Here is a 24,032-nt window from a genome sequence, read left to right as displayed (position 1 = left end):
CTTCTTGTGTGTCCCTTGTGTGTTAAAGAAGCGCTAGAAAAGATGAGTACAAAATGCCATATTGATGCAAAGTACCTCAGTTCTCGATGTGGAGTAGTGGAAAGCGTATAAGGATGGAAAACGCAGCGAGCGTGGTTCATACCTCGTTGGCGTAAACGTTTCTCACTATATTGTATTGGTACGTCGCCAACTTGGTATGCGCTGAAGTTTTTATCAAACCCTATTTTTACTGGCTACCTGTGCCGTCAACAGGGAGCGTTCCGGCGTGCCTATTCACAGCACTCTGCGTCCCAAAAATGACGCGGGATACTACAAGTGAACTCACTAACAGATACAGGAACCATAGTCATGTAGGATGTTAGGACAGTGGGTCCAAGCGGCGCTGGATTGTGAAGTAAGGTTGTTTTCCGAAAATGGCACTGCAAAATATTAGTGCAGCCACCCACACATGGGGTAATTGCTTTTTATATATGAGAATGCTTTCTATAAGCGGGGACCTTAGTTTCGTGAGACGGACACAAAACAGCCGTGTTTTTATAAATGAAGGTCGGCAATTAGTGATGTTCCTTGATGTTGATGTTTATATACCTCTAAATAGATCACCAAATATGTTTCTCATTTAGTTGTGTTTACTGTCTCTGCTAATCCTCTTAAGAGATCGCACAAACTGGGTTTATGCTTAATCGATATTGTCACGTGGTGGTGACAAGGCCGATGACACAAAAGAAGAGTCTGGGAGTGTACTTAGAAACTCTTTATTGGACTGACTTACGGCCTTATAAAAACTAAGCAATTCTGCAGCGACAGCAACAATCGTGCTCAGCGGTCGTCGAACAAAAAATGGCCGTTGCACCCGTCAACTTTGAATTTAAAGACGGCTAGGAAACATCTAGATAAAGCCACCAACGGTGACTAGCACTACCTCGAACATTGCAGAGACACACGCGAGTGGCCAGAACCTTCAAGACACATCTCGACGCATCTTGAGCGACAAGAAACTGATAAAGCGGCGTCTCTCAAAAACGGGCCTGAACAAACAAATAACACAGAAACTATAAGTCCACTGAAATCACAGTGATAAGGCTGCATGCTGGTGGTTGCCGAAAAAGTACGAATAAAAGATTTTTATGGTTCGCGGCATTACTGTGCCGCCTCCCCTTAAAAACGCACCGCTTCGATGCCCACAGAAAAAAAAAAAAAAAAGAACTCAGGAAGTAAATGAAATACTATAAATAAAAAAACTAAGGCTTTAGCGCGTCTAAAAAGGTTTCAGGCGCACGACATGCAGTGACTGTAATTGTGTAAATTGCTAAAACCGCATTTTATCGTTTGTGTGATAGAATGCATTGTTCGCGTCTGAGCTAGGTAGCAAGCAAATGATAAGGCGGTATGTACAAGGCGATAACCAAAGATAACAAAAAACAAAGCCGGGGGCCAGAATACACGTGCCCCCGGCTTGTTTTTTCTTTTTTTTTTTTTTTGCAGCGAGTGGTCCGCATTATATAAAGCTTTTCATGATAGAAGGGGAAGTGAAATGCTTGAAAACAAACCATTCATCCTTACGGTTTTCAATAAAGCTTCCAGTGCTCGAAATGGTTTACTGCTAACGTAGGTAGAACTTTGCGCCTAGCTATAAGGCTCAGCTACTTTGGTCATCTGATGGGAAGAGAGGAGTCGCTGGAGAAAGATTTGATGTTGGGAAAGGTTGAGGGTCCCCGGAGAAGGAGTAGGCAGCGAACGCTGTGGTTAGATTGCATCCTCGAGGCGCTGCAGATGAAGTTATGTGATGTTAGAAAGATAGTGAGAGACCGGAAAGCGTGGCGTGATATCGCCCATAGGGTCACGAAGAGTCGGACACAACTGAACGACTGAACTGAATAAGGCTCAAAGTGCTAAGTACAGATATCCACGTACAGATATCAACCCCTCGAGCTATGAAATAAAGACGGCCCAAAATAGGAAGCATTAGTACCCTCCACCAAAGTGATAAAAAGATAGCTGGCACATACATTTTTGCACAGCAGCAGTACACTGCTACGAGCGATGCATTGCAGCAGTCACTTCACTTTGGTCGCTGTCTAAAAAGAGGGTAGTTCTTTCGGAAACGCAAGGTGCTTCTTTCAACGATGGCTTCCCTTCTGAAAAGCTGTAAGACAATGTTTTTCGAGGTGGTCGTGTACTTGTGGTGCAACGCAACGAGGCTCCTCTTTCACCTGTGGTTTTGTTGGCAAAAGCCGCGACCACTGCCGCCAGTAAAAGACGACATTATACTGCGATCGGCGACATCGCTCGCTGCTGCTATCAGGAAGGGTGAGGTGAGGCAGAGTTTTGCTTTTCATTCTTCATCGCTGCTTTTAGTGCGTTTTCCATTTTAGAAGATTGCGGTTATGGGAAAGGCATCGAGACTGGCATACCATATCCTCTCCTCCTCTCCTGTCGTTGAAAAAATCTTATGCTTTCGCCTGGTCCAGAGAAGATGAGTATGTCGAGTTAAAAGTTCCGACGTGTTGGAAGAACTTAGACTGCAGACGGCACAGGGCACCCTATACTGCCGGTGCGGGAGGTTTCGACTGTCACATGTTCTTGTGACGCAGAGCGACAAAACGCACCGTACTCAATGATGGAGAGCCCCGCTTTGGTGGTGCAGTGGTAAGGGCACTCGACTAATCTGCCGGGAGTTTTCGACTGTCACATGTTCTTGTGACGCAGAGCGACAAAACGCACCGTACTCAATGATGGAGAGCCCCGCTTTGGTGGCGCAGTGGTAAGGGCTCTAGACTAATCTGCCCAAGGATGCGGGTTCGAATTCTGCCGCGACGGCCACAGTTTGATGGAGGCAAAAAGCAAGGCACCCTTGTGTTGTGGAATGTCAGTGCACGTTAAAGGACCCCAGGTGGTCGAAATTTTCGTAGGCCTCCACTACAGCATCACTCATAGCCTGAGTCGCTTTGGGAAGCTAAACCCCATAAACCAAACCAACTAATGATGGAGACATAAGGCGACTGAAACACTTCGGCATAGCGACAAATTTAATTTCTGAGGGATGGAGAGAGAATGCTTTATTTAGTCTCCAGACAAATTTTTTGTCTTTATTTCCGGTCTTCCTTCCATTCGTTACGGCTAACTGGCGGTTGATACATTCGTGGTCGCAGCTTTTATTTCCTTCAGGGAAACAAAAATAAGTATGTCAGAATACTAGCAGTGCAGTTGATTTCCCCTCTGGATCTTATAGAGGGAATTATGTTGATGATTATGGTTGAAGGGTACTTAATGTCTTGCAGATTCAAGGTTGCTCAATCACATTACTCGAGGACACTTCCGGAAAGTTAACTACTTATTAACAATTATTAAAACAAACAGTAAGATACAAGCAAGGAGAAACATATTTACAAATTACTGACTCGTAGTTGGACCTGACGAAACCAGCCCTTGGTTCCATTAAAACATCTTCTTTTAAACCCTATGTCCCCGCCCTCGGTGGGGACAACAACCAATGGGACAAATTCACAGTCACCCAATAAATCTTTAGGGAAAGGAAAACATAACCAATTACGAATTGGCGAAAGTAGAACACTGCCAATGAAGGACAAGGGAAATAAGGCAAGACATCTCAAATAACACTGTACAAGCGGATACACTTTCCCCTATCGAAATATCAGAGGATTCTGCCTTTCTCCCGGAAACCCGGCATAAATTCCCTTCCCCGCGGGTGCATTTTTTTCCAGCCTCAAAGAGTTATTCCGTAAACGCCGTTTCACAGAAAGGCAACGTCCGAGGTCCATCTACTGAGACGTGGTCGCTCGCAAGCAGACGGGTGCATCTCTGTACACGGACAAAAATGAGAGGTCATTCTTCATGCCCGCTGCCTCCGCGGTCACACTGAGAGCGCTTTCCGAAGCGGGGCTGCAGATACTGGTTACAATGCCCCGTCGCCGCTCTCACGGATCAGTTTATCCGGGAAGAACGGGGTTCCGCGCGTCGTCTACACAAGAAGTTGACCTCTTGACCCCTCCTGTATTCTCGGAGAGCTGGCGGGAAGCTCCTCTGTAGATATTGTGACTCTGCCCTCCTTCTCCACTGAATAGTTAAAAAAAACACTGAATAGTTAGTTCTTTTTCTTTTTCCGGGAGCAAAGACGCCGCAAACCAGCCTAACGTCCAAACTTCACTAGTGCCTTAAATGCATGCATATTAAAAAAAGCTTTTGTGACAGCCTATGCCTTTACTCAACTAAGGACACTAAAATGGTTTGCGCGTAGTTTAATATCGCACCTGAACCGCGCCGTAAGGGAAGGGAGGAAGGTGGGAGTGAAAGTGGAAAGAGAGAAAGAGGAGCCGTAGTGGAGGGCTACGGCGTAATTTCGACCACCTGGGGATCTTTTAATATCCTTCACCTTCGCAGGCATGGTTAGAAGACATTCAGAGGCACCAGATATATCCATCCCGAGCAGCGTGAGAAACAAATTAAGCAATCAATAGCGTGGCGCCAGCTACATACTAGCGTGCACAGATGGCACAGCTGGAAAAGTTTTAATAGTACTGCGGATATGCCTACTTCTCGGAGCAGTGGCACCGACCTGGAGAGTGGAAATCAGGGAGCGAAACACCTATCCGAGCCGATCATGCTGATCGAGCGATAATCGTTTGCTGGACTGCTATTTGCCCTGAGAGACTCCGAGAAGCATGTTTTCCGGCCCAGTTCTGAGAGTACTTTTTCGTATTTCGTCTCTTTCATGTTTGTTAATTAGAGTCGTGGAAATTTGTGACCTGCGTAGAGCAAGATTTTCACGCTTTCGTGAAGTGTCTCGAGGTCGTTTGCTTTAACTATATTGCTGCGCCGATGACGAGGTGCCTATAGGTTCAGTTATTCGTCAGTAACAATTCCAACTGGTCACTGGGCATCATTTGGGATTCACCCAAACAGATAACCTCACTCTGTGCAGGGGATAAAAATACGTTCGGAGGTTTATCTCGGTAAAAATTGTTTACCAGAGCTTAAGCTCTGTTAACCATGGCTGCACTTTTATATCGGCGTTTCTAATCTACGCCGCTTCTCGCTCACCGCCGGTCTTTGCCTCGAACCGATCAAACTTCCTTCTCGCGGCTACTTCTTGGCGAGCTATATGGGTTGGATGATCAGACATCTACGCTGAAGCGTTGAAGCATTCATACTGACACGCACCTCACGCATGGGTAGACATAGCAAGCAATTGCCGACGAAGCATTTGTTAAGCCCCTCTCGTCTAGTTACGGGGTAATAAATCGTAGAGCCTCCGTGACCATGATGGTGATGATCGCTCGGTGGCCCTGGGATGGGCTACACACGAGGAAGACGAAGAAGCGGGCATTGGCGCGGGAAGGAGCACTCTTGTTAGGCCCGCTCGGGCGGCTCAGGGTCAAACTTTGGGAGTTGCAGTGCGAAGAGTAAAACTGCGTTCTGAAAAAATTGTCGCAGCTCCTTAGGGCGCCAATGCGCTACAGTCTATTATAAGCAGGCGTCGCTTCGCACTTATCAGAGCAGCCCTACCGGCATCGATCGTTCCAGCATCAGGAAACATGGACATGCGTTTTGTCCTAACCCGCTTTAAAATTTCCGCCTCTCAGTGCAGCGACGCAAGGCAGCCTGTGGTCGCGCGGTACGTTTATTGAATGGGCCGGCTCTACAACACCATGTATACAGGGAACCACGCGGAATCGGTCGTTCTCGCAGCTTGGGTCCGCCCAGATACTGATATACACAAGGCAGTGTGAAAACAGTCCGGTTTATGACCACAGTATAAGAACGTTAGTGCAACAGAAATAAACAACTCGGGCATGCGCAACCAGCGAAAGCCGACTGACAGGGCTAAGTCGGCAGGTAAGGCCACTTCAATTTGAAATGAAAACTTAAGCAGCACTTTTCATCTACCCCCTACTCCTATCCTACTGAGCAATAAGTTTTCGATCGAAAATTTCATCAATAATCATTTATCGCAAATATTGATACCACATGTGCTTGATTCAACGTTGTATTTTTGTGCATTTGGTTTGTTAAAGGGTCATATTGTAAGCAAAAGGGGTTCATTTGCGTATTTTCTTTACAAAAGTACCTCCCTAGGCAGACGACGTTCACCGGTGTAAATGCAGTTCCTTTCCTGCCGTTTTAATCGAGTGCCCTAGAGTATACATTCTCCTGTCAGATTATATGGGCGGGGGCAGTACTAGGTAGACGGAACAAGACCTCACAGCTTCCTTGTTTGTATCACTGTTATGTGAAATACATAACCATGTGTTGGTTACAGCGGTGTAGATGACTATTTACTATTTAGCTGACTTACACAGAGAAGGAATGAATAATCCGTGGGCAGTAGCAAGCGCGCTTGGTGGTAGTCAAAGAAAAATCACTGCCACTCTCAGTATAAAGCTGACGATCAACATACGAAATAAAGAACAGAGTTTACCATATGCAATAACGATCTGTATGTAAGCAGTTGTGCGTGGCGGCCACCATCCCGATAAATGTTGTCGCACCTCGCGTTACAAATTGATAAAGCCGCTTGGCGGCAACTTCGTCCATGACCAAATAAACATAGCAGAGGATCGCCTGGTTACCGCCCTGAGCAACACTGATCGTCTCTGAACGCCTCCAAGTTGCGGGCTTGCATCTGATTATCACATCTGACATCTTCAGCTAGAGCATGTGTGTGCGGAATTGCGCCGGAAAATTCTTGACAATTCGTTTAAAATGTGCAAGCGTTCCTTAGAAGCTACCCTCAGCTTTCTTGAGTACCAGTTGCGAAAACTCCGCCATAGCAGCTGGTTTTGTTCTGCGCGTACCTTGTCCTTGGTTAGAGTGTGGCCAAAAAGCGGCTCCTTGTAATCTAAGCATCATTTTTCTAGTTTTAGGGTTAGCTCTGACAACTTGATTTCCTCCAACACTGCCTGAAGCCATTTCAGCTGGCCGTCAGATTTCGAGGCAAAGAAGGCAATAGAATCTGAGTACACGAAACTGAATTGCCCCTTGATTCCCGCGTCGACGTTAAAATGTTACCGGGGAAGAAAAAAGAATGCATGGCATTAACCTGAATCAAGCATTAAGCATTAAGCTGAAAAGTGGTCTTGATAAATTCGTACCTTGATTTGCATGTGACCATTCTTTAAACTGACAGATCAGAAGTATTTGACATCGCAAAGGCTGTCCAAGATATTGTCGATCCAGAACATCAGACTTTCTTGGGCATGTTGCCTAATGGGCGGTAATAGACGCAAAAGAGGACTCCTGTCTTTATTGACTATGATGAACGGTGCTACCGATGATCATATGGCATGTGACGCAGAATTTTCTCCACTTTATTCCAGATGGCTCCGCCGCAAGACGGCGCTTCACATGCAGTGTCCTTCGATGTGCCATGTTTGCATTTAGCTGACCAGATGCAGTATTAATACATCCAGTATTGCTACACCTGAGCGCACATAGTGCCATCTGGCGCCCTTAGGTTCGTCTGCGCATGCGCATGACCTCGCGCTGTGGTGGTGGGAGCTACGCGGTGATGGTAGCGGTGTCGTTAAGCGGTCTGCAAAAGGTTATTCGTGAGCCTCCGCTCGATAACGTTTTGTGCGTAATTATTGCTCCCTGGTCTCGTATGAGAGGGAAAGGCTGGTCACAATCATTTTATTCTTTATTGCAGGTAAAAAGCGTCGAGGTGGTTTCGGCCTATATCAAACGCATCCGTGAGGTTCAGCCCATCATCAACGCTGTTGTAGAGGAGCGTTTTGAGGAGGCGCTTCAGGAGGCTGAAGCTGCCGACCATTTGGTGGCGTCAGGAACCATGAGCGTGCAACAGCTGAGTCAAGCGAAACCGCTTCTTGGCGTGCCAGTTAGCGTCAAAGACAGCATCGCCGTAAAAGGTATAATACATTTTTCTGAAGTGCTGAATGAAAAGTGTACTTTCTTTTTCTTTGTTTCTTACTGAGTTGATTCGAAGGCGTTAAGCACGATGTTACAGTGTGAGAATTCGCTTAGCCTGTACACTGTGAATGGAGTGAAAATAAAGTCCTAAAACCAGTACAACAGACAAAATCGGCAAGATGAGTTTAATACAGTGCATATGTGTGGAACAAGTGGTGAGATATTGAACTACGCATTTTTGAAAATAAGTATAGCAGATAAGGATGTTAATACACGTGCAGAAACATGTCTATGCATTCATGTATGGCAAAAACAATGCAATACTGCCGCTAAGTCACCATGTGTAGCTTTATTGCTGTCCTTAAAAACACTATCAAGCCGCTTGCCCTTATCTCTTGCCTTGTGATCACACAAGGACCCGTTGGAGATAAAGCACCAGAAAAAAAAAAAACAGATTTTTTATTTCGTTGACAGTTCCTTGGGGCGCTTAATTAGCACACCTGTCCCGTGTAAGCTTTGTTCCTCTTCAGAGGCGATGAATAAAAAAAGAAAACAAGTATAATATACTTGCAAACATTTGTCTGCTATTTTTCGACACGATTTATAACTTCTGAACTGACAGCCTGTTCCTGAGGCCAATGACTAGAAAGCTAGGTAATTAGCTTTGACTAAAAATAATTTTTGAAGAACTAAAATATATACCTCAGACTACGCCAAGGAAAAAGACACAAACACTCCACTCAGCTTGAACAATCAGTTTTTGCTTTTAAACTCTGTAGCATTCAGTTGGGGCACCCAGTACACAGGCAATAACGTAATAAGTAACAAAATCTGTTAACGCACGACTGCGAGCATTGAAGAGAATGGAGTGGTTTTCAAGAGAAGGTATTGGAAAACAAAACATAGTTATGCGATCACCTGGATTCTAAAAAAGGCAGGTTATAAATACTTGACATAATAATTAAGGATAAAGACGAAGCATCGGAGTTAAACTCCAGCAATAAACCAGTCACTTAAGGACCGTCTTCCCCAAGTGTAGAGAAAATATGTAAAATGTTATGGAAAGAACGTTTAAATGGTATGCAAGGCAACTATGATCCTACTTTAGGAAGCTCAAAGAAAACTGCAGAGAACAGCTCTCAGGCTGGGGAGATCTGAGGTTATGCGACATCATTCAGAAAGTTCCGCAACTTCAAAGTTGCTGATGAGGATTTGCTTCTAACTAGTTCACTGACGACATGCGGCGTGAGATTCTAGTATAATTTGCCAATTCTCGCATAATCGTCGTAATGGTGATGATATTTCGTATTAATATTTATAACTTTATCAGCCAGCCCTTAAAAAGGCAGTTTTTAAATTGTTTATTTTTAGGAGCGTTTGCTCCTTTAGAGCTTCTCAGTAGAATTGCCTACCGGTCATGCGCGGCATAACAGTTCTCAATTAGACTTATACTATATTTTCATCCCTTTTCCGCTTCTTGCCCAGCGGCGCTGTTGATACACCGAAGTGAGTTCCCGCGCCTTTAAGAGGACGGTTATTTCAGAATGTCCTTCATTGTCATCATCCTGTTGCTAATGCTTTTCAACTGAATGAAATACACGAGCGAGAAAAATCGCAAACATCACCGAGCAAATTGCACAGTCGAGAAAATGTTTTTGTTTTCGGGGTGAACCTAAATAAACGATATGGAGAAATGGTTCAGGCGTGTACAACGCTAACACGATCGAGTGGAGGTTCAGATATGATTCAAGGGTTTTCGGAATGGCACGCGAGCCTAACGGGTGTTTTCATGACCACGATGCAGTTAGGCTAGACGCATATCAGTAAATATTGGTTCAAGAGGGCGATGTATTGCATGGAGCTAATAATCTCCAGCGGCGTGATATGATCCATAGGGTCACGAAGAGTCGGACACGACTGAACGACTGAACTGAACTGAATGATCTCCATAGCTAAAAAAAAGTCTACCGTTTCTTCTCAGAAGAAATGGATACAATTCTCAGCGTCCCGAAAGATTTGTCGAACTAGAGCTTAGCCATTTTTGTGGTGATTGAGCTCTTGCGACTGTAGTGCTTTTACATCAAAGGAACCTTAGCGGAGCAAATTCTAACCGGTTGTGTTCGAACACTGGTATCCGGGCTCAGTAGATGCGTCCTAACCACTCAGCTGCCGCGGATGGTGCTTTCGTTCGTTATAACAAGCTTCAGGGAAGATTAAACCTTTGCCCCTTTTGTGTTCTTTGTCGACATTCTCTTATGATCCACACTTTGTGCTGGGAAAGTGGGTGAACAATAATAGAATTGATTTCTAAAGCTCAAAAAGTATTCATTAAATCCGCAGGTGTATTACAGCGCTTTTTAATTTACCCGCTGTACACAAGTTGTTTTAATACACTGTGGGCAATTCAAAGTTGGTTGCACTGATACGCTGCCCCGACTGTCTGTCATTATTCTGGAGCGACGTTCACACTGGAGTTATCTGCCCGGTCGGGTATTTATCGCGGTCGCCTGTTGTGCACACTCTAATGAATCAGACTGGATTACCTTGCGCGAACGAATGAGCCGGACCGGTCTGATCTGGTGCAGCGCTATACAGACCAAAATCTGCTCTTACGAGCCCACCAGTCACAAGAAAATGCTTGCTGGTTACAGCATGGTCTTTATGTGTTGTTTTCTAGTGTTATTTTCGCTTGATCATCACCTGTAATCTCTCTGGTGAAAACACAGGAAGGGAGTGTCAGTTCCGTTGCCACCAGTTCGGGTCGAAGCGCTTCCGGCGATCAGATGAGGGCGAAAACAGCGGAAACGACAGAAAACTGGAATGCGGCCTTGAACACACATAACCATTTTGGTAGATTTTTCTACTGGGCAAGAAAAACAATTGTGCAATCTCTGCCTTAATGCAGGCATGCGACAAGACGCCGGTTCGTTACTGTATCGCGGACGTCGTGCCATGGAGGACGCCCCTACAGTGGCCCAGATGCGTGCAGCCGGTGCCATCCCTCTATACTCCGTTTCATACATCAGGTGCAACGCAGCGAAAGCTACGCAAGTAGTGCGCAAGAAAAAAAAATGGAGGCGTATCACTACACGCTCGTTTTGTGGTAGAGTGGTTCTTGCGGAAACGGACTGTATTCCGAGCATACAAGTTTGCAACAACTTGCTTCACGTGCTTAGACATCTTCGCAGTGCGGATCTTATAGAAAAAATGCGCACCGAAGAACCATTTTCTCAAAATGAAATGCGCAGCGCAGAGGGCACAGTCAGCGCCATCTAGTGGCACAGCTGGCAAGGTTGCGGGGCAGCGAAAACGCGACACGAACGAAAACGACATAAAAACATACAAATTCACCGAATCCGATCCTTTCTCCTTAAAAAAGGTGCTCTTTATGAAGTTGATGGCAAATGTAAGACGTATTAAGCTTGCAGACAAAATAACTATTATTTGCTCTCGTCAAGAGCAGGCACTATTTTTCATCGCGGATGCGGAGAGCGCAAACAAGAGCTGTAGCATTGGCAGTGTTGCACTTGATGTATGAAACGGAGTATAGTACTGACCAACGTGCCGGAGCTTTGCATGTGGACTGATACCCACAACCTGGTTTATGGTACAACTTGCAACCCGCACGACACTCGCCGTGGACCTGGAGGTAGTAGTGGTGAGTCGGATGGAACTAATTAATATTTGCACAAGCTCCGATGTTGATTCTATGGGCACGTCTACCGTGCTGTTCTGCTAACCGCTACAACTACGTCCAATGCATACGCTATCCAAACAACACATATCATCATAAAAATTAAGCCTGTGTTATATCCTCTTCGCGTTAATGACATATAACTTAGCTTGTTCTTTGAAAGAACGCAAATGGAACCGTCCTCGTATTGTCAGTTTTAGGAAAAAAGAGCAATGATCCCGCATGCAGGAGAGACCGCATCATAATTTACAAATAGGCACACCAGCACTGTAGGAAACGCCAGTACATACTCTTAGGGCCAATACGTTTATGCCTATTGCTTTCCGTGCTACTAGGTATATAACACTACAATATGACCCGATTTTATGTAGGTAGAACGAAAGGAAGAAGATGCCCAGACGAAGACAAGTCCACTTGTCGAAACGTTGGCTCATCTGCGACCTGAGGCGTACCCTATTTACCCTTGTTCGGTTCTTCTTTTTTATACCGATTTTATGTACTTACATGTACACTCTTACATGTGCGGTGTTCCATTCAGTGTCGTTTTTACTAGCGCTTCCACTTTTCCACAATGAACCCTTAAATTCCGGACTGGTGCATAGTTCCATTTCCTTAGAGCAGTTCTGCTCGAGATCTTATGCAGATCGGAATGCAGTTAGCCCCGCAGCCATGTGGGAATATGAGCTCCCATAATATTTGTCTCAGAAACCACCGCCTCATCGAGTGTCACAGTGACGCAACGCCTCGCAAACGCCTCCATCGGCTTCTCGTCCCTTGCGTAAAATTCATAGCGTAAAGCCAAAAGAAGCGTACACTTGATCTATTTGTGTTGCATTTTGGCTATAGAGCGTCGATCTTATAAGGCTAGTTACCTTCTTACAAACCGGTACAGGACTCTCAATTCCACTTTCCGACACGTACAGAAATGTAATGCCGTTAGCAGTGAATGGAGTCTGCGAAAGGGTTGTAGAGACAGTTTCGGCATGTTAAAGAATTCTCGAGAATACTCTAGCGACATTTTCTGAATAACAGATAAAAAGATACAATGTGATACCGGCAAGTGCATAACGCTTGTTGTTACCGTTGGACAAGAACGCCATTAGCAGTGAATGCAGTCAGAGTCGGAATGTTAATGAGTTCTCCGGAATACTCTCGACAGACTTTTCTAGAAAACAGATAAATAGATGCAATGGGATACCTTCAAGGGTATAATACTTGCTGTTGCAGGTGGAGAAGGCAGCCTTCTGGCTTCAGCAGGATCTCTCATAGGATTAGGCACTGACATAGGCGGAAGTGTGCGAGTACCAGCAGCATATTGCGGGATCTTCAGCCACAAGCCAACAGCTGGTGAGTGCCTTGCAGTATTTCAGAGATGTACTGTCCGTGATCAACGTTAGTTTTAGAGTATATCCTACAAGAGCCTGAGCTTTTCCTCTCACTCATTTAGGATTATAAAGAAAAATAATTTCAAGGGCAGCTGCTTTAATTTTCGAGAATTCTGCGATTATCAAGGCTTAAAATCTATAAACGCTGCGGGTAACGCAAAGTATTTTTGCGATCTGATAACGCAGTCAACGATCAAAACTAGAGTTTCTCTTCACATCACCGACGTACAGCGGAGAAGCTCGGTGATGCCGTCACGAACCGCCATATTTCTTATTTTTGTAGTCTTTGCCCACATCCTGCGGGGCCTTTTCTGACGCAGCTAAACAATATTTCTATGGCTCTGCTTTTCGGTAGCGTTAGTTTTACTCTTAGAAATTGAGCATTTCTATGCTGGAAATGTACTGCTACCGTCAATGACGTCATCATGCGCCCTGATTCCGTCGCTGTGCTTTGTGGAGAAGCCTGATAGCCGTTGCGGTTTAAATCAATAATTGCGCCAGGGTTTCAAATGCTAGCGCCAGATTATTTTACACGCTTAAACTGCAAGCTACATTCATTTGATACCACGAAACTGATTGAAATCTAAAACCGCTGTAGTTTTCCTTTAAATGAATGCTAATGCAACATTCAGTGGTATTAAAATATAGGCACATGCACAAATATTCTCAGCTTTGCGAATTTGTCCGGCGGGTCGTTTTTTTACTGCGTCTCTCGTTTGAAAGCTTTGTGGACAATAGAACGTGGCGTTCAGGATAGTCGTCTCACATTGGCGAAGATGCTCAGTCATAGGCATAGCCGAATGCATCAAGAGGAGAGGTGTTGTGAAAACAAGGCAACGCAAGGCGAAAATTAAATGGGGATTACTTGCCCGACTGCTTCACCGAGAGTGACAGCACTTCACTACAATTGCGCCATTGGAATGTTTTAATGCTCTGTCGTCGCAGGCGTGGTGCCAAACACTGGGATATTCCCAGATGTTGGAGACAACATGCGAGAATACGTCTGTGTTGGCCCCATGGTCAGGTTCTCGGAGGACCTCCCTCTGCTCCTGAGGATTCTCGCCGGAAACGCAGCCGAGCGGCTCAAGCTAGACGAAGAGGTCTATATTCAAATCAAGTAATATTTTCAGACAACCAGCAACGAGCTCCTTTCTCATTTCTACGTGCTCCTTAACAGCTGCGTCCTTCATCCCCATTACGTATGTGGCGCCTTAAATCTGCTATTGTTTTCGTTTAGCGCGCAATAGTGCTTCCGTCCCATTGACAGATTAGTTAGAACCGTTATGGGATATAGTCGGCTCGTCATCTCTTGGTGGTGCGGTTTGTTTCTGCGATAAGCGAGACGATAGGCCCCGATGTTATTACATTGATAGTGCAAGCAGAAGCCACATGCCCGATAGCACTAAGGGGACAATGTTATGTTAAACAAAGTGAAGAATGGTTACATATCAATACAGTGTACAAAAGTCGAGCTGGCTTTGAAATATTTTAACTTTCTTTCTTGGTAAATAGAAGTGATGTTTCAGGAGATAGCTTGCTCTTGAAGCATTAAAGTTGGGGCGAATTTTCATCAATCGTTGATAAGTGTCGCGAACAGTGCGAAAAAGCATTCCTGTTGTTTCGCGTAGTTCGCCATCTTTAGCCCTGTCGAAACAACTTGCCAAACTTGCTATTCCCACTATGTACCGACCGTCTCCTCTTTTTTTAGGTCGACATGGGAAGGCTGAAGGTGTTCTTCACGGAAACGGAAGGAAGCCTTTATATCAGCCGTGTTACTGCAGAGGCTCGTCAGGCTGTTGTGAAGGCGAGTACTATTACTATAATTCAAATGACATACCAGAGCAGAGGAATAAGAGAGAGAGAGAGAGCACTTGCTGGCGCGCCGCTGCGTTAAATCTATTTTGTAGAGACAACTTCGAAAGGAGCGTAAGAGTATTGTACTATGTTCGATGTGTGTGGACCTTAAGCTTTGAACAGCGCTAACAGACCGAGGGGAGCAGGTGATTTCTTCAGCTAACAGCGATTTTTTGTTGATATCCAGCGCAAGTGTTTGTCTTCGCAAATAAAGTCACCTCCTGGCTGCAAATAAAAACACGCCTTTTCAATCTACACAACTACACTTTACTGTATCCAGAAAACAATAAACATCATGCCTGTGGGGCAGGAAGACACCGACACTTTAACACGGGAATTTTCAAGCAGAATGGCTTCATCCCAAAGGCCAAATGCCACACACTAGCACTCGAAGGCAGGCCTGTCTAGCTCGTGCCTGGAATACCAACGAAAGCCAATTAACCGGTTTGGAGAACTAGCACGAGCCACCGGCGACCTTAACTGAGGATGCTGACCACAACTCTTTAGAGACAACAATCTGCACTCAATAAATTTTCTATACCTCGCATTTTGCCCGTTAACAAAGTTAAGTGGATTACGTCCTTAAAGCCAACTAGCCCTAATAAGCACTCTTCTTGAGCTCACAAATTCTGCTGCAATAGAAATCGCTTTCCTGCCCTTCTCCCATTTTTTCTGCGTTAAGTTTCGTTTGGTTTGTGGAGTTTAACGCTAATTATGTATTCAATGTTCCCAAATAAAACATGTATAAGCAGATCACGTTTTCGCAGTCACAATTTTGACATTTAGTGAAAAGTGACGTTGCATAATATTTGAAAGTGAGTAGCTTCTTTTATAATTCAATTGTGGTCGTATAAAAGCAGGTGACGTAATATAGATGTATTCCTGCGTATGGCATTATGGGATTGGCTTGGTTAGAATGCGAACGTAAATGTGCGAGAAAACCCTTTGTCTGTAAAGGTTCGGAAAGCTGAATTTGAGGCCTTAATGTACACTTACCGTCTTGATACCTTTGGTATATCGCCTTTTTTTTTCATTGCAGGTTCCTACCGAACCTGTTTCTACAGTGTGTTTAAAATGAGACGTTAAAGGGTTTTCACAATGAAAGGCAACCAATGCATTAGATGTTTCTCGGCATTAAGGTTTTCTGAAGATGCCTTGGTTTACTATAACTCTTGGGAACGCCAACATTACATCCACCGCGTATCGGTTTACGGCATGCGTTAAATTATTTATATTCCGTTTACATTGTATGAGTAAAGCAGTAAGCCTTTGATTCTTGACATTGCATAAGGGAAAGCTTTGAGAAAAATTACTTGAGAGCAGCATACAGTATCAGGCTCCCGAAACGTGCATGGCAATGGCATCAACAAGCAAGACACGCCACAGGACAGGTGTCGAGGCCTAACATTTGGACCGCCAATCTAAATTCGGATACAGCCGGCAGGGAATTGATGAAGGATAATAGCTAGCTGATCGCAGGCCTGTAGGTTTTCTCGGAACACTTTAGAGCCTTTCAGCTCAAAGACGAATGTAGCGAGCAAATCCCCTTACGTCCCTTGAACGAGTCTTCTGGCGATTGTCGCAACTTGCGTAATGAAAGAGCTCTCAAGCATTATGGGAATTTTGTCTGAAGTTTCGCTGCGCCTAATCATCTAGTTGACCTTGTGCTTGTGAGTTGGGAAGCTCTTTCATATTCGGACTGCTTTGTATGGCACACAGAAAGCCAGAAGCGGCTCCTGTCTGCCTGGCGTTGAGCTAGAAAACGACGAATACGCGCATGCGCAGCAATAAAGGTCATGAGATAAAAAGATGGTGTGCTCTTCTAATATTTTCCGCATGGAAGCCCAAGCCGCACAATCCTTTCTGAAATATCTAAATTTCTCATTAAAGGTTGTTGCCTATAACAGCACGTATGGGAGCAGGAGTGACCGCGTTTGAACAAGAAACCAATGCAGGGAAAATGAAGAGCTTCGGTATCAGACTTTTAAAAGGGAAGCCAGCGCCTCTCACACAAAGGAAAGCGTGTTTTTTTTTTTTGTGTCGATCATACTGAAGTACGAATTAATCGTGGATAGAATTTACTATAGGGAAGAAGCAAAAGCAACCACATGACGCATGAAATCCGAAACCACTGTCTCCGAATTCGCGATCTATGTTCTACCACTGAGCTGTGGCAATGGCTGTTTAACATTCCACTTTCTTTAGGGCTTATGTTGATGCAACATATTCTTTAGACCGTCCGCAAGCGTCATTTTGCTCCATGGCGGTGGACCAGGAACGTCTTTTGAAATCGTGAACACTCGTCCGCTAGTCGCGTCCATTTTCCTCCTCTTCCGAACACTCAAACGCTCCCGGTTCTGAGCGCTCGCTACTTGTGGTGTGTGCGGACTTTCTGTGCATCAAGGCCTAGAAAAATGAAACTTGAGGCGATAAAAAATACGAGGGAAAAATATTTTGTTTTTAGCCCTACGCTAACGGCTGTTTTAAGGATGTGGAGATTGGAAGGAGTTGATCATGCAAGTCGAGCTGGATAAGAGCAAGAAATCGAGATTGGTTGCATTTGAACACGTGAAAGGTCAAGGCAGCCATGCCTGTAATGAAAGATGATGGTTGTGCGCAATTAATGGAAGATGCGGAGGTGGCACGGCGCAACCAGTACGAGTGCTTATTGTTGTAGTAACCGGAACAGTCAGGACAAGTTGGATGTCAGGGGTGCTGAAGGAATAGATAGGTAAAAGGAGGGTTAGGAAGGGTGTGATGTAGGGGTCATTGGAGGTATCAGCCTGTTCGCGAGTAAAAGACGACGAAGTAGGCGAGAAGAAAAGGAACGTGAAATAAAAAAAAAAAAAACACTCTGCCTACCTCTCGCAGTTTTATTAGTCTTCAGATCCTGCGCGCCCATACCGTTAACAAGTACTGAGATGAAATGTCTCCATTCCTTTAAACAAAAGCTTATTCAAAAGGTTTGCAGCCTCCTTGTTACTGTGCACATTTATGAGTAATATTACTGGGTTCAAAGCAGATAGAAGTACTGTTCAACGAGATTATCTGTGGCTGAAAGTATAGCCTGTAAAACTCTGCGCAAGATGACTGTAATAATAAACATAATACTACTACTACTACTACTAATAATAATAATAATAATAACAATAATGATGATAATGATGATAATAAATAAATACAGATTTATTCATCAAAACGACGAAAAGGGCCGACGAAGAAAGCTTGAGCTGCTTGACGAGCGCTCGGCCCCTACATGTACAAAGGCATCACGGTAACATTAAAAACATATTAATTAACGATCTCAAAATAACAAATATTTGCAAAAACGTATGATGTACACATTGTAACTAAAGCAAAAAGAAAGAATATACAACCAGACTATTCTTTAAAGCGTAGGAAATGCTCACGAAGATTACGGGTCGGTGTGCTAATTATGTCAATATTTTTATTGTGTAACGTGTTTAGGCGTTTCGGTAGCTGTGAAGCAATCATTTGTAAGCCGTAGTTTGTTCTTGGAGTTTTTATCTTCCATGGGGAGTGTTGTCTCGTGGGATACAGTTTCTCGTTGAGCGTTAGACAGGCTAGTGTCAATAAATAATTAGTATGACGAAGTTGCTTCTTTTCATACCTCGAAAGCAATTGGAAATTATAGATATAAAAAATTCTCATAATACCCGCGTCTTCAAAGTATTGTCTTGTACTCTACTTGAAATTAAGCATCAATAAATCCTATAACTTTCTTTTGAAGTAGGTATGTTTATTGAAGATTGGTTGGGGTGGCCGTGTCCCAAACAAGGTGACAATAATTCAGATGAGTCAAAAACGATGATTCACATGAGTTCTTTGATATTCAAGAAGCGTTGTTTTTAGGCGATATAGATGTCCTATGACTCGAGCGAGTTTGGGCATTATAGTGTCTACATGATGATTTTATGACATTGTTTCGTGAAAGATATCTCCTAGTGTTTTAAATTTGTCTGCCATTTCAATCTCTTCTGAATTTAATAGTAGTATTTTATTAGTATGCAGAAATTTGTTCTTTGGTCGGAAGATAAAAGCTTTGCTTTGATTTGCGTTTGTTTTAAACCCATTTTGTTCTGTCCATGTGTTTAGCTGGGAGTAACGTTTTCTTTGCATACCAGGGCATCGCAGTCATTCGAATAGAGGAAAATACTAGTGTCATCTGCGTGGATAAATGTCGATGCCTTTTTCAGTGATGCTTACTATGTCATTAATGTGCAAGTTGAAAAGTAAAGGTCTTAAAATGCTGCCCTGTGGCACTCCACATGTAATATTATTTAAGCTACATTCATGCCGACATCTAAGAATTGGCGAGAAATTAATTTGAAGGAATAATGTGGAAAACAAATTACGTCTGAGTCGACAGCAGAGGTCATGGCACTCTGTGCCCGCACTGATGGTGCTCTCTTGATACGCCCCCATACGGTTAATCCAAGTAGAAAATGCCTAATCTCCGCTATAAGCTCCTGAAGTCAGAGTAACGGGATACCTTAACACCGTCGAGCACTCGGTTGTGCAGAGAGGACGCAGGCGCCCTGTCCTGACAGTTACAGCGTGCAAGACGTCATCAAAGGTAGGAGATGCGAGAAGCTGCACGTAAAGACTGGAGCCGCACGCGAATCGCTAGCACACTTTCTGGCAGTCGCGTTCCATAACTAAGCAATTTGGTAAAATTATTTTTGCCCGCACTTTTTTCGATAGATTCACGCCCTAATTATGAGGCGTCAGCTTTAAAGGCCTCTTCCTGCGGAAAATCTGGGGTTGCCAGCGCTGTGAGTGAAAAATCGGGTTCATTGCTTCACTGGGAGGAACTAGGCAGGCCGCAATGCCGAACCCTGATTCGTCCATGAATTGTGTGATGTAATGACACTACATGACGTCAGGAAGTTGGGAAGAATTATCAGCTCGGGTTTCTAATCTCAGGTGGGAAGCTAGAATAAAAATCATCCTTGCTGTGCTTCTGGATGTCGAATCAGCCTACTCCGGCTTGCACGATAAAGTTGGAGCTAAGTCCAGACTTAAACGGTCCAGACTTAAACAAGCCGCACGCTTCGGTTCGGCTCGTGTTCACCAGAGTGACTTCCCTGAACGCCCTCAGCAACCACTTGGGGCATTTTTCCTCGTAACACAATCTTAAGCCGCAAAAAGCAATGGCACGGATTTTACACAGTGCAAGATTGACCGAATGTTTACATCTTACCGCCAGGACAGGGCCAGCGCATCCCTGTATTTTCTCAATTTCTCTGTTACCGGGCGTCCTTGTGTCTTAACTATAAGGCGGCCTAGAGTCGTAATCGCACAAGCGACTTATTCAAGTCAGGACTGAAGCCCAGTCTTAAGTGCTCTTCTTTTTTGCAAATGTAATTTCATCGCATGTATTTTTTAAATTTGAGTTTTCAGTGGTTTCGGAAGCTGCACCATCACAATGTAGTCGACATTAGGAGGAGAGAGAGGAATCAACGCTGTTGTCTCATTTTACTTGTATAATGATAAACATGCTGGCGAAATGTCGGAGATTACTCAAATAAGATAAAAAAACGCGATCCAATCTTCACAAACGTCTACAAAGCCTTAGTGATTTCTCCTGTTCTGACGCAATGACCAAATCGTTGCGGCACCACATTTACGATTCTGGAAAGAAATATTGTCCCGATGGTGACTACGATGAAGTATAGAGTAGTAGAAGAGGAGGAAGAGGCGTGACAATATGTTATAATTACCCTGGAATACATGCGCATAATTGTTACATGGTCGTTTCACTAAAACCAAAGGTGCGCGTACTCTTGATATATTGCCACACTACGACAGACGTGGATACGCACCATCTGCCAAAAAAAAATATATTTTGTGACCACTGACTTGACTCCCCAAACGTGCGTGTTTTCGAGGAATGTTTAGGCATCATGGACTTCATGCGATATGATAAATTCGTAACAAATGGGAAACTTGTGTCTTCTAAAAGCCCTCGACGCTCTTTGGCCTAAGATGCCCTTGCGCCATAAAAATCAGTTCATCATCATCATTCTAAAAGCCCTCGAATCGGATGCATGTAGCCTCTCGCACGATCTCCCGGATGAGGTCCCGAAGGCTCTCTCCGCTTGCAGATGTGCCGGGGTAGTGGCATGAGTAGTTTGGTTGAAGTGGTCGCTCGTAGTGGCGCATCCGGGTATCCAACGTCTTCTCGATGGTCGATGCTTCACTCTCAAATTTTTCAACAGTTTTCGGCGGGTTCCGGACAAGCCCCGCAAAAAGCGACTCTTTAACGCCTCGCATTAAGAATTTCACTCTGTCATCTTCGGTCATGCTAGGGTCGGCGCGGCGAAACAGGCGTTTCATCTCCTCTACGTAGGCCAGGACAGGCTCGTTTGGTAGTTGAATTCTTGATTGCAGGAGGGCCTGAGCTCTTTCTTTTCTGACAGAACTTGTAAAGGCCATCAAGAACTGTGCTTTGAATATCTCCCAATCCTTGAAAGAAATCTCGTGATTTTGAAACCAAACTCGGGCATGTCCTTGAAAAACAAAGTAGACCTGCCTGAGTTTCGCAGCGTCGTTCCAACCGTTGAATTCTGCCACACGGTCGAAAAGGTTCATCCAGTCACCCGCATCTTCATCCGATCGTCCATGGAAGCAGGGGGGCTCACGGGGTTGGACGAAAACAACCGGTGCTGTAGGCTGGGCCATTGTCAGCGTCGATGCCTTCCGAGATCGACTGGGGTCAATCAGCAGACCGTGTTCGGGTTGTAGGCCTTGAAGTCGGCGGCTGGCTCGGTGACCTGTAGGCTGGTCTCCCTGGGCGAAAGGAACACGGCTTGGGTCTTCGCTTGAAGGATCAAAGGCAGCACCTCCACCAGATGTCACGTAGTGGTGACGAGGTCGACGACACAATTGAAGGGTCGATGATTGCACTGAAGAAACTGTTTATTTGGGCTGACTTGCGCCCGCAAAAGAACTAAGCAACTCGGCGGCGACGATAGAAACAAACGTGCTCGTCGATCGTCGAACAAAGAATGCCCGTCACACTCGGCAACGCTCAATTTAAAGGCTGCACAGAACAATCTAGATAACGTCGCAAACAGCTACCAGCACGGGCTGGAACATTGTGGAAAGACACCCGAGTGGCCGGAACCTTCGAGACAAATCTCGGTGCATCTTTCGCTACAACAAAACTGATAAAGGTGTGACTTGCGACATCGAGCATTAACAAACAACGATTACGGAACTAATACGTGGTCCAGAATCTGAGTGATAAGCCTGTATGCCGGCGGCTGTTAAAAAACAACAAATACTGTTTGAAGGTTTCGCGGCAATATATGCACAGAAACATGTCTCGCTTTCACGTTTGGCAAAAACAATGCAATGCTCTCTCTGAGGAACCATTTGTGTAGCTTTATTGCTGTCCTTACAAACACCATCAAGCCGCTTGCCCTTATCTCTTCCCTTGTGATCACACAAGGACTCGTCGGAGACAAAGGCCCAGGGAAAAGCAGATTTTGTTTGGTAACCGTTCTTTGGGGCGCTTAATTAGCACACCTGTCCCATGGAAGTTTTTTATTCGTCAGAGGCGATGAGGAAAAAAAAAAGGAAAAAAACAGGTAAAGTGGATATGCGGTCAAACATCCGTCCTCTATTTTTCAGTATGATTTATAACTTCTGAATTGACAGCTTGTTCTTGAGACCGATGGCTAGAAAGCTAGGCATTTAGACTTTATAAAAAATAAACCTTCAAGAACTAAAAAATTATGCCTCAGACTACGCCAAGTAAAAAAAAAAAAAAAAAAAACAAGCACTCCATTCAGCTTGAACAATCAGTTTTTGCTTTAAAAACCTGGTAGCACTCAGTCGGGGCAACCAGCATACAGGTATTAATGTACTAAGTAACAAAATCAGTTCTAACGCACGACTGCGATTAGTGAAGAGAGTGGAGCGGTTTTTGAGAGAAGGTATTCGAAAACAAAACATAATTATGAGATTAGCCGGTTTCTAAAAAAAAAAAAACATAGGCAGGTAATAGATACTTGACATAATAATTATGGATAAGGACAAAGCATCGGAGTTAAACTCCAGCAATAAACCAGTCACTTAAGGACAGTCTACCCCAAGTGTAGAGAAAATATGTAAAATGTTATGGAAAGAACGTTTAAAGAGTATGCAAGACAACTATGATCCTACATTAGGAAGCTCAAAGAAAACTGCAGAGAACAGCTCTCAGGCTGGGGAAAACTGAGGTTACGCTAAATACTTCAGAAAGTTCCGCAACTTCAAAGTAACTGATGAGGATTCGCTTCTAAGTAGTTCAGGGACGACATGCGGCATGAGATTCCAGTATAAGTTTCCAATTCTCGTATGACGGTCATGATGGTGATGATATTTAGTATCAATATTTATATCTTTATCAGCCATCCCTTGAAAAGGGACGTTTTACATTGTTTCTTTTTAGGAGCGTTTGCTCATTGAGAGCTTATCAGCAGGATTGAATGCGGGCCATGCTCGGCACAACAGTTCTCAATTAGATATATACCTATATTTTCATCCCTTTTCCAATTCTTGCCTAGCGGCGCGGTTGATATAGCGAAGTGATTGAAGGGAACAAACTGTAGCGTGTCAAGGTAAGGACGGAGAATGAAGACCCACACAGCGCTAACTTCCAACTAATATTTATTCAAGAAAAGAAGGATGGTTTTTATACCACCGCATATCCCATGCGCCTAACGAACATGTGCTACCAAGACGTAACAGCCAGATGCGCAATCTCCTTTGCAACAACGCGACAGAAGGGCTGTCTATACATTCATCTTTCAAGAGAGCAATCCATTCAGCTTCAACTATTTGGCGCCTAACAGGTTCTTTGCACTTTTAAAAGCAAACTTTTTTGAGAAAGGGAATGCAATTGCAAACACGGCAATGAGCCGACAGACCTTTAGCACATATGTTGCTAATATCACGGCCATGCTCACTAAGCCTATTATTGAGGCATCTGCCCGTTTGAACAATATATTGCTTACCGCACGAAAAAAGTATCCGATAGACTACCTTTTGGATGCAATGGACAAATTTTTCTTTGTGTTCTGGTGTGTTTCTTTTGTGCAGCTTACCACCTTCTTGACTTCTGACGAAGTTTTAGTTCATAAAGGAGTCAACCTATTCGGAGCCGATAAAGGCGCTCGAGCTACCGATCGCTGCGCTATTTA

General features: G+C 44.3%; 1 protein-coding gene across 1 annotated transcript in view; it reads left to right on the top strand.

The window, feature by feature from the left end:
• The first annotated feature begins 2,126 nt into the window (after window positions 1-2,126).
• Window positions 2,127-24,032, top strand: part of LOC146196436 (fatty-acid amide hydrolase 2-A-like) — a 33,119-nt gene continuing 11,213 nt past the window's right edge. Inside the window, exons 1-2 of the mRNA XM_084596358.1 lie at window positions 2,127-2,315; window positions 7,667-7,886. Of these exons, the coding sequence (XP_084452484.1) occupies window positions 2,127-2,315; window positions 7,667-7,886 (409 nt within the window). The remainder of the gene's footprint in view (window positions 2,316-7,666; window positions 7,887-24,032) is intronic.

The sequence above is a fragment of the Amblyomma maculatum genome, chromosome 3 (assembly GCF_055883805.1).
Source record: "Amblyomma maculatum isolate TAMU_Amacu chromosome 3, ASM5588380v1, whole genome shotgun sequence".
Lineage (NCBI taxonomy): Eukaryota > Metazoa > Arthropoda > Arachnida > Ixodida > Ixodidae > Amblyomma > Amblyomma maculatum.
Note: the sequence above shows the minus strand (reverse complement) of the source record. Positions and strands in the feature narration are given on the sequence as shown.